Source organism: Centropristis striata, chromosome 1, assembly GCF_030273125.1.
Source record: "Centropristis striata isolate RG_2023a ecotype Rhode Island chromosome 1, C.striata_1.0, whole genome shotgun sequence".
Classification (NCBI taxonomy): domain Eukaryota; kingdom Metazoa; phylum Chordata; class Actinopteri; order Perciformes; family Serranidae; genus Centropristis; species Centropristis striata.
This window is the reverse complement of record NC_081517.1, coordinates 10,178,986-10,192,683: the sequence shown is the minus strand read 5'-3', so window position 1 is coordinate 10,192,683 and position 13,698 is coordinate 10,178,986. Positions and strand designations below refer to the sequence as shown.

General features: G+C 39.0%; 1 protein-coding gene across 2 annotated transcripts in view; it reads left to right on the top strand.

Annotated features, from left to right (window-relative positions):
* Nucleotides 1-13,698, top strand: part of LOC131968917 (VPS10 domain-containing receptor SorCS1) — a 218,965-nt gene that overhangs the window by 156,155 nt on the left and 49,112 nt on the right. For both annotated transcript variants that reach the window (XM_059329983.1, XM_059329974.1), the window contains exons 7-11: nucleotides 1,722-1,840; nucleotides 2,049-2,138; nucleotides 4,934-5,113; nucleotides 6,163-6,309; nucleotides 8,364-8,466. In XM_059329983.1, the coding sequence (XP_059185966.1) occupies nucleotides 1,722-1,840; nucleotides 2,049-2,138; nucleotides 4,934-5,113; nucleotides 6,163-6,309; nucleotides 8,364-8,466 (639 nt within the window). The remainder of the gene's footprint in view (nucleotides 1-1,721; nucleotides 1,841-2,048; nucleotides 2,139-4,933; nucleotides 5,114-6,162; nucleotides 6,310-8,363; nucleotides 8,467-13,698) is intronic.

Genomic DNA, 13,698 nt, shown 5'->3' with positions numbered 1-13,698 from the left:
ATGACAATGAACACTGGGATATTGTGGGTTTACATATGCTTTTTGACTTGATTTGCTTTCTAAGTCTGATGTGACTTCTATTCTCTTTTCCTCAAAACTGCTTAATTTTCTTATATATATATATTACTTTCTGTATCACTTTATAATAACATCATTCATAAATGGTTAATTGATAGTTAATTAAACTTTGTTTAAAGTTATTTTACTGTGAAAAACAACTAAACCATGAGTAATATCGTTTACTAATTATTATCATTTGCTGTAGTTTATGTTGTATTTGTTAATTAATACTAAATTATTTGTAACCTGTGTATCTTATATATTGTTGGTGCACAAATAATAACTTCCTCATCGATCACCAATAAAAGATTTAATGGGACTCAATTAATGTAAGTTGATAATATATACCACTCATTAATCATTAACTAACAGTGTTGGAAAGTTACTTTTGTAAGTCTAACTGGTTACTTTACTACTAGTTACTCCACAAAAACAGTAACTAAATGGTAACATGGACATTACAGACATCACTCACTCACACACACACTACTTTCAAATTTACCTATTTAAATGCGTTTTAAATATGCCGTTTGGTGTGTTGTCACTTCTATTGTAAAAAAAATACCCACACTACCAACTCTTATCAAAAGAAAAAAACATGGAGAGCATAACATATTCAATTCAATATATATTTATCTATTGATATTATAAACCATGACCACAACATTCAAAAAATGTTCTTATCTGCCACAATGTAAACATAAATACAGTTACCTCTGTTAAAGTTACAAATAATTGTGAATGATTGTTCACTTTATCCACACCTATGCTAGTTTAGCTTTATCACTTATATCTCTGTCCTGCTTTTAGTGACTTCATCTCTAATCTCATCTGTTTATGTTACTCAGTTCTGTTAGCTACATAGCTTAGCGGCTAGCAATGGCTCCTTCTAAGTGTACCGACCTAGTGCAGCGGCTGAGTGGCTGTCTGAAGGAAGTATAGTCAAGATCTTTTGATGAGACACTTTTACAGTATTTATATAGCACCTAGCCTGATATATAATTTAAAAAAAATGAAATTGAAATTAAATATTTTCTTTAAAGCTTTACCCATGTGAATGACTGAAAGTCCCATTAGATCCTGCAACTTCAGTTTTTACCATCATTTTTACAATCCCCCGAAATTTGTGGAAATAAAACACAAAATTAGGGAGTACCCTTTTAATACTTTAAAATACCTTTAATCTTTTCCTCTAACGAAGCTTGAAAAAGCCTCTAAAGTATCAGTGCCACCTTTCTGTCAGACCACTCGCTTTGAGACCAACACAATAGAGAAAAGCTAATCATACAAACACACATAGCAAACATCAGCTGTGTCAGATGTTACGGTCACATAGCCAGAGACTATCACTATTGATCATGTGCTTGTGGACGAAGCCGACATATATTTGGCAGAGGCTAACATGTGGGGACAGGCTCTCTCCCAGTGCTGCGATTGAAGGCAAAGAAAGCAATTGGCCTCTCTGGTCATCTGTCTTCCCCTCCGCCCGGCTCCTCCCTTACTGGGACCGCTTTATTGACACGAGTAATATAGGAAGCCAAAAGAGGCCGCTTGGCTTTGGGTGAAGGCTGCCTTTCTTCATTGCCCAATACCATTGCTGATGCCATGGCTTGACGTGTGTGTCTTTGTGTGTGTGTGTGTGTGTGTGTGTGTGTGAGCAGAGGCGCTGTATGTCACCTGCAAGCTGCAGAACTGCACAGATGCCAACAAGGGCAAACCATTCCCCGGCTACATTGACCCCAATTCTCTGGTGGTGCAAGATGAGTATGTGTTTGTCCAGGTAGGTAATTGTCCAGTTTGCTCTGTGAAAAACATTAGAGTAGTGTATGAGACAGAAAGTGCAAGGATTTTCTAAGATATTTTTCAAGGTTATTCTTTGAGAGGCACTATTAGTGCAGCTTTATGTGTCCCTATGGTGGTGAAAAATGCTTTGTGTGTTTTTTATGTGTCTTCGAAATGTTCTCACTCAACGGTTTCATCACCTTAAGGTGTCAGCTGCAGGGAGGCCGATCTACTATGTGTCTGCCAAAAGAGATGTCTTTACACCAATGAAGCTGCCCAAGTACACACTGCCCAAGGTAAGCAATAGACCGCCTGATTAAAATTCAATTAACATGACCAGATTTTAATGAGTCCAAATCTTATCATGGGTCAGCAAGGAAATATGAGAATACAAATTTCAAATTTAGTTAGTAGTGCTGCAGTCCGTGGACGGGTTCCTGAATTTAAAGGCACATCCAGCTCTCTTTGGTATGTGGGCTTAAGTTGCAGTAAGGCGTCAGTTCATTGCTGGCTCTGCATGACACTCTCTTTGTTATTTATGGGAAATCAAGGCCAAAAGTAACTCTCGCAGTGTTTCCAAAATTGTTATTCCGTGCTGCTCTGTGTGCGCATGGCCTCGCTTGTCACGTCCCCATTGACAATTAGACATGTTTTATTCAATCAAGCCCTAGGCGCCCCGGTTGCTGTCGGCTCACTGCAAGGTGTTATTGGCACAGTAAGAGGTAGATGAAGCACACAGCCAAACAGCATGGCCTCAGCTGCATAATCTCTGCCCAATAAGCCTGACATAGTGTTAATGATTGTAGTATCCTCTTAGTTAAAGTGTGTGATTACAGAACGTGTAGCTGTTCTGATTATTGAATATGATTAAACCCAGCAGGAGTGTAAAACAGTATACAATCTAAAGTCTATATATATTCCATTGGCACATTATGTGTCACTCTTATGAGTATATTCAGGTTAGCTGCTGATTTTTTCCAGGAGGTAAATTGGTGTAGTGTTTTTAAAAAATGTTTTTGCTTTTATTCAATATAACAATGAATATTAAACCTCAGATCTCTACCAGACATTAAGAATCTCCTGCATAGAATAGCTCTGATGAATCTGAAGTCCAATCAGAAAACAAGCATTTCAAAAGTTGTGGACTGACACGGTAAACTTTTGATCTCTTTATTCAAATGAGATCATGGTAAAAGCTGTTTATTTTGGGTACATACTTCTGTAGTCGCATCATAGTTACAGTCATCCAGACAGTTCCTGGGGAATGTGATGAAATGCACAGAACTGTATGCACCTCTGGAAAATATTTTTAATCCAGACATGACACCATCTATCATGAACTTCCACAACAGGTAGAAAGCCTCACTACCCGTGGTTATATCGACCACAGTTGATGACAGAAAGTAATGGTGGTGTTGTTTACTGCCGTATCTCGTGTGAGTAACAAGAAAAAACACAAATGTAATCCTGCGATCAAACTTGCACCGAACTAAATGAAAAGTAAGGCTCCGCGATGTACACATGCTGCACAGGTCAAAATATGTCTTGCAACAGATTAGCTAAACCAGGGGTGTCAAACTCAAACACACAATGGGCCAAAATTTAAACCTTGAATAAGATTGCGGGCCAACATTGTATAAATAAACCTTTTACCGTCGGGTCAGCTTTTATAGTACAATAATAATATAATAATTTGGTATTGCCTCGCGGGCCAAATAAAGTTACACTGCGGGCCAAATTTGGCCCGTGGGCCAGAGTTTGACACCCCTGAGCTAAACTATCAGCTTAGCCCACTGTTTTTCAAAGTGGGGGTCACGACCCCCTGGGGGGGCGCCAGGGGGTTGCGAAAAAATGTATATATATGTTTTTTAATATATGTCTTTTTATAATAGATGTCACTAAATGTAATGGATAAATAGGCCTCACAAAAATGACAGATTATAAACCAAAATACGTTTATTGTTAATATTACTGTTGATAATTAAGCCAGAAATGACAAATGATGTTTATAACAGAAGAAAGATTGATTATAAATTATTGAGAAAAAAATTAGTAAAATATATTTGATTTTTGTAAAGCTGGTTTTACACTGCAACCACGAGAGGTCCTTGAGTCATAAATGTGCACAGTATGACAGTTATTGGTCAGGTCGCAAGAGAAATTCAGAGTGGTCCTGCCAGAGCAGAACCGGAGCAATGTGCTGAATTGGCACGAGTGTAACGCCGCTATGAAATGTCAGCTAATGTTGCGACCACAATTTTAAGTTAGCATTGATACCTTAATGGCTACTCTTGTAGCTGTAACAAGCAGCGCTGCTAGCATCAGTTAGCTGCTAGCTTTCGCTGACTCAAAACCTGTTTGTATTTAAATGTTGAAAATGTGTAGGTTTCATTCTCCAACAAACAATGTAAAAAACTGCACAACACAACTCAGAATAAAATTCCCATATCATTTTAACTTTAAATTTAATTAAGGGTTGCTTACCTGTGTGGACTCCAGCTCGAGGCAGCACAGCACAGCCACAACAACACTACAAGACTTCAAGTGCAGTGCCAACTTGGAAAGCTGGCTTTCCCGCATTTCGCAACAAAGAAATAAGAGTTAGCTGAACTATTGTCGCTTGTAACAACTCAACAACTTGTTTTTGACCATACAACTGGCTTGCTTTGTTGTGCTACTTACATTATTGCCCTAAATGTCAATCATTTATATTTCCAAGTTTTACCAAGTTAAATCACTGTTTTAGGCCAAAAAATACAAGTTGGCTTTTTTTGCAGTGTAGCTGCAAACATACAGACAACAGACACACAACCAAACACATGATCCCCTCCTGGATCCCCTCCTGGCTTACGAAAAAAGAAACTTTGATGTTCAAACCACATAAAACAATATCTTTCTCATCAAATACAAATTCAACATATCTCTTTAAACCAAAAAACACTTCTCATTTCATTTCTAAAGTAAAGGCAGCAAAAAAGTCTCACAAAGCCTGCACATTAAAACAAAAGCAGGATAAAAGGGAATATTAAAAATTAATTTAACATGACAAATTATTATGTATTATTGTAATGTTAACTGTGCTATCTGCCAGGATCTGCATGTGATCAGCACGGATGAAAACCGCGTGGTTGCAGCCGTACAGGAGTGGAACCAGAACGAAACTTACAACCTGTACGTGTCTGACACGTCGGGGGTCTTCTACACTCTGGCCCTGGAGAACGTGGTCAGCAGCATGGGCCCCGAGGGTAACGTCATGGTCGACCTCTATGAGGTAAGCAAACATGGTCACATAGTACGTTGCGGTGCTGAAACCAGAATGACTCTACTTTAGTTTTTGATTGGTATGCTGTACATGAGGCCTTCCCCCACCCCCACGTCTGCGGTATTCATTTTGGCCAATTTCTCCTTTTTAAATGATAGTATCAAATAAAGGCGTGCTTGATGAGCGCTCAGCCCGCAAGTTTATTATGAACACTGATCAATATTTTAGAGCTGGGAGGCAGAGATGATGAAATGTACTTGTTTTGTCATTTTGGAAACAACCCCTGCTGCTGTAGGCCTACAGTCTTCAGAGCGCATTGTGTGAATACGAAGCAGCTTCAAAGTGCTGACATCAACAAAGGCAAAAGGGGGATTGTGCCAGGGATATAGATTTTTGCGAGGCTGAGATTATTTCTTTCTTTGATGAATAACTGCAGATATTACTCCACAAAATGCAGCTAATCCAAAAAGAAATAACAAAAAAAGTGTGTTATGGGCTAAAGTTTAGGCTCTGGCACTCAGACATGAAATGTAGGCTAAAACTATATCTCTAAATCAAATAATGAAGGTGTTGATGATGCTGCTCGTGCCTTGCTGTGGCCCTGGTGATAAAATCAAATCCACTGTCTTGATTGGGGTCGCCACCCAAAACGTGGGATATGCTAAATCTCTCCTCCAAGGGAGATTGAAGTATCTGCCAATTACAAAAGTGGAGTTTCATCGCTTGATGCGCCGCTCGCTGACTCAATTCAGTATCCCTAAGCTATACCTAGGGGCCTCCAACAAGGAGTCAGATTCATTTAAGACACACATTGATTACTCAAAAGTCCCCAGACAGTCAATCATTTACCACTCAGCGTTTGTGGCTGTGTTTGGTTTTGTTGGGAATACAGAAGAGGTAAGTGTGTGTGGCTACAGTGCCCCAAGGCGTGTGATTTTCTTTGCAGCACATTCATTTCTCCGCTATGTGACAGGAAGATATGCAAATGCTTAATATCGTTTCGACATGTGGAGTCTGCATTGGTTTTCATTAGGAGCTGTCTGTTTCTAATTTCCCAGGTAGCGGGAATAAAGGGGATGTTCCTCGCCAACAAAAAGACGGACAACCAAGTGAAGACGCACATCACCTACAACAGAGGCAGAGACTGGAGGTTACTGCAGGCCCCGAGCAAAGACCTGAGGGGCAACAGCGTTCACTGTGTGCTTGTGAGTGTTTGCCTATATCTGTGAGCTTGCTGCGTTCATACATGTTTTTCTTTGTATGTGTGCACTTCCATCAAAGAGAGGCCCTGACAGGAGTTGACTGATCCCAGCAGCAATGAGAGGCCAAGCTTAGAAAGAGCAGCGCCCGTCAAAGCTGAGTGCTCTGAGGCTGCTGAGCTGAAAGGTCAGCCATTTTGATTCAGTCCAATAAGCCGACCTCCCATTTAAGAAACACAGAGAGAAAGAGGTGTCAGACAGAAAAGCCGGCGCTTCTCTGTTCCTGGAAGCTTCGGAAAGTTAGGTGCTTCTCACAATCTCGTTGAGTTTCACTGAAAAGCCAAAGTTAGACATTTAAAGTAAAGAATCTAACCGTTTGGATACCCACCAAGAGCAATCAGCCTCTTCCAATGTCTGCTTGAATAAAAAAAGAGTCAGTCTAAGATGACAGGTGGAGATTTGATGGTTTGTGTCACTGCTGCATACTTCATCTGCTCGGCGCATTAGCACTTCCTCTCTGATCTGCTGTCCATTCCAATGGACATAACTTTTCTAGGAAATCAGGCTCTATGATTACTGTCATCTGACTCTATCCAAATGCTCAGATTTACTTAATTGGGTGTTGGGAAGCCAATCACAGTGCTCCACCTCATCTGATCATTAGCAAGCATGGCCAACCGTCAGTGAGGTGTCCAGACTATTTTGACTGGAGTGCCCCAAGTGGCATGAACTAAACACAATCACATACATACTTGTCAAAATAATAGTAATTTACCATTTCTAAATCCAATACTCTTATATACTTTAACCCGTAGAGCCCCTCCACAGACCTGTTGTTGTGAAGATTCATTTGAGATACAGCCAGCACAGCGCATTAAGTTCTTCTAGTCCTAAATCTGTAATAAAGATTTTGTTTTTCGATCCATGCCTATTCAAATTCTGAATTAGGGCTGAGAACATTATGGTTAAAGTATAGGATGGCTCTTGCCAAGCTCAATTATGTCTCATAAGTGATATCATGTTACACAGACTTAACGTTTGTAGATGCCTCGACAAATGTAATTTTGGTGTGTTATTTAGCCCCCTTCCTGACAAGATAGGTAATGTGATTAAATATGATATGAATATTTTCTAAGGATGTAACGATACACTCAACTCACAATTCTATACAATTTCCGATACTGGGTAAACGATACGATTTTCTCACAGAATGAGCTTGCAGACAAATTGAGGTAGGGTGTAACTGCAAAACATAGACTATGCAAGGAATGCATATTTAAAAAGAATATATATATATATATATATATATATTAATGACACAATCATCTTACAATATAAGCTGATAACATAAACTTCATATCATTTTATAACCATCAATATAATCATCATATTATAACTAAATGTTATAGCATCCTATAGAGTGTACAAGAAACACTGATATTGGAAATTATTGAATTAATCTATTTTTTATTTTGTTAAAATAGTACAAAACATATATGCAATTTGTTCTAAATATTCATTATTACCTTAATATGAGCTAGAGTCATTAAAAACATGTATATTGTTGGTTTCTCTGTCCATTAGAATGGACAGAGAAACATATAATAATAATGGATTCAAATCATTTTTTCTCATGATTTATCTGTGTAATGAGAGTAGAAATCCAGCATTCCAATTTTTTTTAACGTTTTAACAAGATTTTATATATATATATCTTAACCAATTAGTGATTCTGTGGCATGCCTTGCCTTCTTCCCATATTATACAGTCATTTGTCAGGAAATGTCAGAGTTTTAATAAACCTCTAAACAGCCCGTCACAACATGGCCTGCACTACTGGCATTTTGCTGGGTCGTAATGAGAATTGTGTCGGTAAAGGTTAACCCAATCAAAATTAATGGTGAAAGCAGCCAATGGGGAAATGGTGTTTGTGATAAAACTTGTGACTTGGGAGGGTTGTGCCTCCAAATCGATGCAACAGCCGTTTTAATCAGAAGCGTCTGTTGAAGGTTATTACGATCATAGTTTTGATAACCAAGTTTGTGATTTATTTTCTGCAGCCCTACTGTTCGTTACATCTCCATCTCCATGTGTCTGCAAATCCCTACACATCTGGAAACATAGCCAGCAGGGAGTCAGCGCCGGGGATCATTGTCGCGTCAGGTGGGTGAGAGAGAATCTCTTTTGAGTGACATGTTGTTTCTTTTTGCTCTGTCTGTTTGGAGTATTCATGGTAATCTTTTTTTTTTAAATATCAAAACCTCTGTTGAAACCCTTCCTGAGCTTTTTCTTTTGTTTATTACAAAGTCATTTAGAAACACTTTTCACAGTTTCACAGTTTCTGACAAAAAGGGCGTTTCCACTACAGCCCAATACCCGGAATGAGACGGGTCTCACTCGCCAAAACGCCCCTAATTTAAATATGAGGTGTCCGGAGCGGCCCTGTGACGGGACTTTTTTTGTTCCTGTTGAAGAGCAGGACAGTTTTTCTCCCCTGAAAAAAGCCTGGTTGCTGATTGGATAGAACGCAGGATGTGACGAAGTACGCCTTTGTTGCCATATTTAGCGACTTTTTAGACCCCCTTAGCGACTATTTTTCAAAAAAGCGCCTGTCGACAAATCCAGCGACTTTTTCTGGTGTTATTGGAGACTTTTGGAGACTCGTTACTCTTCTTAAGAAGAGTAAGAACGAGTCGAAGCGGCACAGTCCTCCTGCAGCAGTCTCTCCCAGCTGCAGCTGGAGCCGGAGGGGATGTTAACTCCTTAGCGTCCAGTCTGCAAATTGCTAATAGGCTAACAGTTAGCTCTGTAGCAGTACAATGTGTATGTGCTGCTGCTGCAGGAGGTGTTCACTTAGTGATCTCTGTTTGTTTACAACAAGCACTGGACACTCTGTGCACAGTTAGCGATGTCGTTATTTCACAATCTGTATGTTTATGATCAGTGGAGACGCTGTGCATAATTAGACATGCTGCTTTGTTTATGATCAGCTTCTGACCTTGTGCACAGTTAGGGACGGGGGCCACAGTTGAGAGATGTTTAATCGGTCGAGTATGTGACATCACAGTCGAAACTGTCCCAAGCGATTATGCGACGGTCGAAAACCATACGTCACCTCCGGAGTCTCGTAAATCCCTTTGGGGGCCTTTTTGTAATGGAGACAGGCAGAGTGAGTGGACATTTGAGAGGGCGTGGCTTGAGACTTTCCCGGTGGCCACTCTTCCCCCTAAAGGAAACGCGACTTAACGGAACCTAACAGCCATAACAGGTGCTCACAGTGTTTTTTTTAACATACTTTTTAATATCACTGAATTAAAACAGACTTACATTTTACTATATAAAAATTCACATCTTACAGACAGCAGGTCAAACTTTAAAACCATCTGTCAACCATCTGACATACAAAAAGCCTGCAGTCGGCTTGAAAATCATGTTTTTTTTGTAATGTAAAAACTGGCATTGTTGTCATGCTTTTAACTTTTCAGTGGTCCTTGAAATCCATATGTGAGGAATGCTTTTGTCACAAAAGGTAAAGAAATCTGTTAGCACTAACCAGATCCTGTGTAAAAAAATATTTCAATTTTACACTTCTCAGCACAACTGGGAAGCAATAAATGACTCGGCCAATGGTTATGTGACTTGGACTGAACCACAGAGTTCACACAGAGCAGAGTGGAGGGGTTGTAAAAATTCAAACAGTTCAATATGTATAGCATGTGAAAGAAACAAACAAATTGGATCTATAAATATAGATCAAATTTTATTCAAAGTTTTTTGTCATTTGTTTGTTTATGATTTATTGCATTTTAATTGTGATATGCTTTAGACATTTATTCTAGTTCTCTTAACCATGATCTCTAGCCATGACTGTGCTGTTTCCATAGGGATACAGGGATTTTATTTTGCAGTGAACAGTTGAGTGAGTTAAATGCAACAGGAACAAATAAAAAAAATGCCTTGAAAATGCTTGAAAAATGCTTGAAAAAGAAAATGCTTGGGGATTAGAGGGTTAAGAGAATGCATCCAATTGAGATGTTGAAATGGTGCACTGTACAGAATTGCATTCTGCACAAGACAACAAAGGAGACACGAAAGACCCATCTGGTTTTCCCAAAAATGTGTTTTTATTGGCAATGACATTCACAATCGAGAATCTCCTTTCTTTTCTTTTCTCCATCCATGGATGCAGTAGATAGTGTTATGCTAACTCAAAGAGACAAAGACAACGAAAATCACTTAGACGAAGCCAAAAAAAATCTGCCACTTTCAGTTAGTTGAAAATCTTGGCACAGTGATGTTTCCAATGTGGCACTGAAGCTCTCAACGCCGCCTTCTTCTTTGCAATTGCATTTGGCTGTTTGCAGGTTTTCGCTCTTTACTTCTCTTTTCAATAGTTTGTCCCTGTTCAGCATCAGTATACGACTCCCACGGGCAACATGCATGTGTCACCTCACCTTTGAACAGGAGCAAATGACACAACAAAAAAAAACTTTATAATCCTCGTCTTTGAGCCCTCAGGAGCAGAGATGCTCCCCTCGTTCCTGAGAACACAGGAGAGAAAGCACTCTCATTGACTCAGCGGGGAGAAAACAAAGAAATGGAGGAATATGAGATCAGCAGCCCCCCCAGGTGAATTCACACCTCAGTGATATTTACTCCCGCATGGACCGGCACTGTCAATAACACATCAGCACACGCCTCAGGTGTCTGCAGAAAGTGTCTGGACCTTTGTGAAACATTGTGAATTAAACAGGTTTTGGGGATGTGGGAGTAAAACAATCGACAGATTTTGTTTGATCTCTTGTTTGTCAGCTACAAAAAGGCTCAAATGCAATGAGTGAGAGGAAATCTGCTGTTGTTTTGTAATTAGATTGTTAAAATAGCAACACTTCTCAGTCTCGTTGTGGCTCTAGCTCCCGCTTGAGATGCCCCGGGTAGAAAAAAATGTTCTTTCACATCCTGGGCCTAATTTTGGTACTTTTAGCCATCATTCTTATCACTTATAACATTTTACTTACCAGCTTCATAATACGGTGACATGACACAAGGCAACTTCAGCATAAAGACCACAAACAGTCACACAATTACACTGGTTCTAAACAAACTGTGATAAAGTTGTACCAGACTTTGAAGACCTACTTCTGGATTTAAGTTTGGCTTTACTGTAGTTTTACACACATACATTTTCTATGCAATTATTGGTTGTGACTGACAGTTCCATCCCACAGCTACAGCATAGTCAACAAGATCGCCGAGCTAAACAACAGAATATACCTTTTATCAAAACCACTCATAACGACACATGAATGTTGTCAAAGTGTTCTAAAAATAGCACACACGTCATTGTACATACATGTACGGTTTGCAGTTATAAAAAAGGCTGCCGTTTCTGTGCATTTAGGCTACAAAACCAACCTCGTTAGGTGTAATAAAAGACAGTTTAAACAGTAAATAAATGTACATAAATTCCGGAAGTGAAGTATATACGAGGGTGACAGGACTACTATAGGTTGCATAAAAAACTTAAGTTATGTAAAAAGAAACGTGATTCACAAAATGTAAGTACCATATAAGTTATGTAACTAAAAGAAGTTACATTAAAACATGTTTAGTTTTGTTTTCACACAGGACACGTACCCTGTTCTCCTGGGTGAAAGTCTGCCCTTTGTTTGACCCATCCGCCATTTAAACTGTACCTCACTATCTACTACTAGGTCAGCAAGATTGCGGTAGAAGACACTATTTTGTTGTACAAACACTCTTTATTAAGGTTTTTGTGGGGGGAGCAGTATAGAATAGCAGACAATGGAAGGATGAGATGGACTTAGCAACTTTTAACATGGTAAGATGCTATGAATGAGGGTTAAAAAAAAAAAAAGATGCAACTTTTTGGTTTCAAAAATGTACTTTACATGCTTAAAAAAAGTATAGCATAAAATGTTTAAAATAATGTTAATTTGGTTAACAAAAACTGTAATTATGTTCTGCAATAACCTTTTTTAACATTGCCATGGTTAACTGTGACCATTTCAACATGTAATACCCTTGACAAAAAACATATTTTAGCATATTGTAGGGTGCTGATTGGCTCCCATAATGGCCAGGTGGGTGTGACAGACCCAATAATGATGGACAAATCTACCACTGGTTTAAAGAGAGAAAACATTTTCAGTGTATTTGACTAAAATGTAATGACTTTTCATCGACTCAAATAGACTTCAACTAGTGTTGTCTCAAATGATGTATCGCCATTATGCACTTAACTGAAGCTCAGTAGATCAGCTGGACATGATGCCGTATCAGCAGTAATTACATTCAGACTAATAGATTAACACATTAATGGCTTTTATTTAATTGCAGCATAGTGGTACTTAAAAAACAACAACAACACATGCACAACTTATATTTTTCATAGTTTGATGCTTGGTTTAATCCCAGGCGGCAACCTCCGGTTCTGAGCAGGGAGGCAAACCAGGAAGTGCTTTAAGCTGCTTTCTACCGAAAATTCCAGCAGCGGGTGCTTAGTTTGGCTGCAAAAACATTTCTGTTCATTAATTTCAATGCAAAATGAGAAAACTTCTCACTTGATTTATTACCTGAGAATTTTTTTTAGGACAACACTATGGTCTCAATCGCTAGTAACAAATCTTCTTCAAGTCAATTTGATGTTAATAGTTTAAATAATGGCCCCATTTAGAAGAAAATAGAAGATACAAAATCATATTATTTGTGGTGTGGCTACCTTTGATTGACAGGTCACTAACAAGGCGAGCCGTCATCAGGAGAAAAGCAGAACAATGCGTATCCACGGCAACATGTCAATAAAGTTATATACAACGTTATATAGATACAAAAAAGGACGTTTACCGGTTTGGTCTCATAACTTTGACCTTTTCACTGTATTTTCACTTAATAACAGTTTATTTGAACATTTTGTTCAGTAAAAATGTCTTGTTCAGCATTCGGTTGGACTAACAGACACTCCAAGGAGTTGCTGTTCAGTTTTCTGAGGTAACTAACATACATTTTGTTTTTGTTTTTTGCTAGCCAAAAGGAACATCCCAGTTAATGCTAACATGAATTAACAGTGGCTTCTCTCAGTCAGGTTGAGGTGTAGAGAGGCGTGTAGTCAGTGTCGTCAGATCCCTCTCGCTCCTCCACAGTCCAAATATGGTCTGCTCCCCGTATAGGAAACAAGATGGCGACACAAGATGGCGACGAGTGTAACGCTGAACTTGATGCTTCCAACGGGCAGTCCACAAACCAACTGGTGACATCACTGTGACTACGTCCATTATTTATATACAGTCTATGGTTAATCCCAACCACTACACTCGCCGTTATTTTCACAAATTTAAAGTAGTTTGTTGGTCCTGCCAATTCAGCTACCTTGCC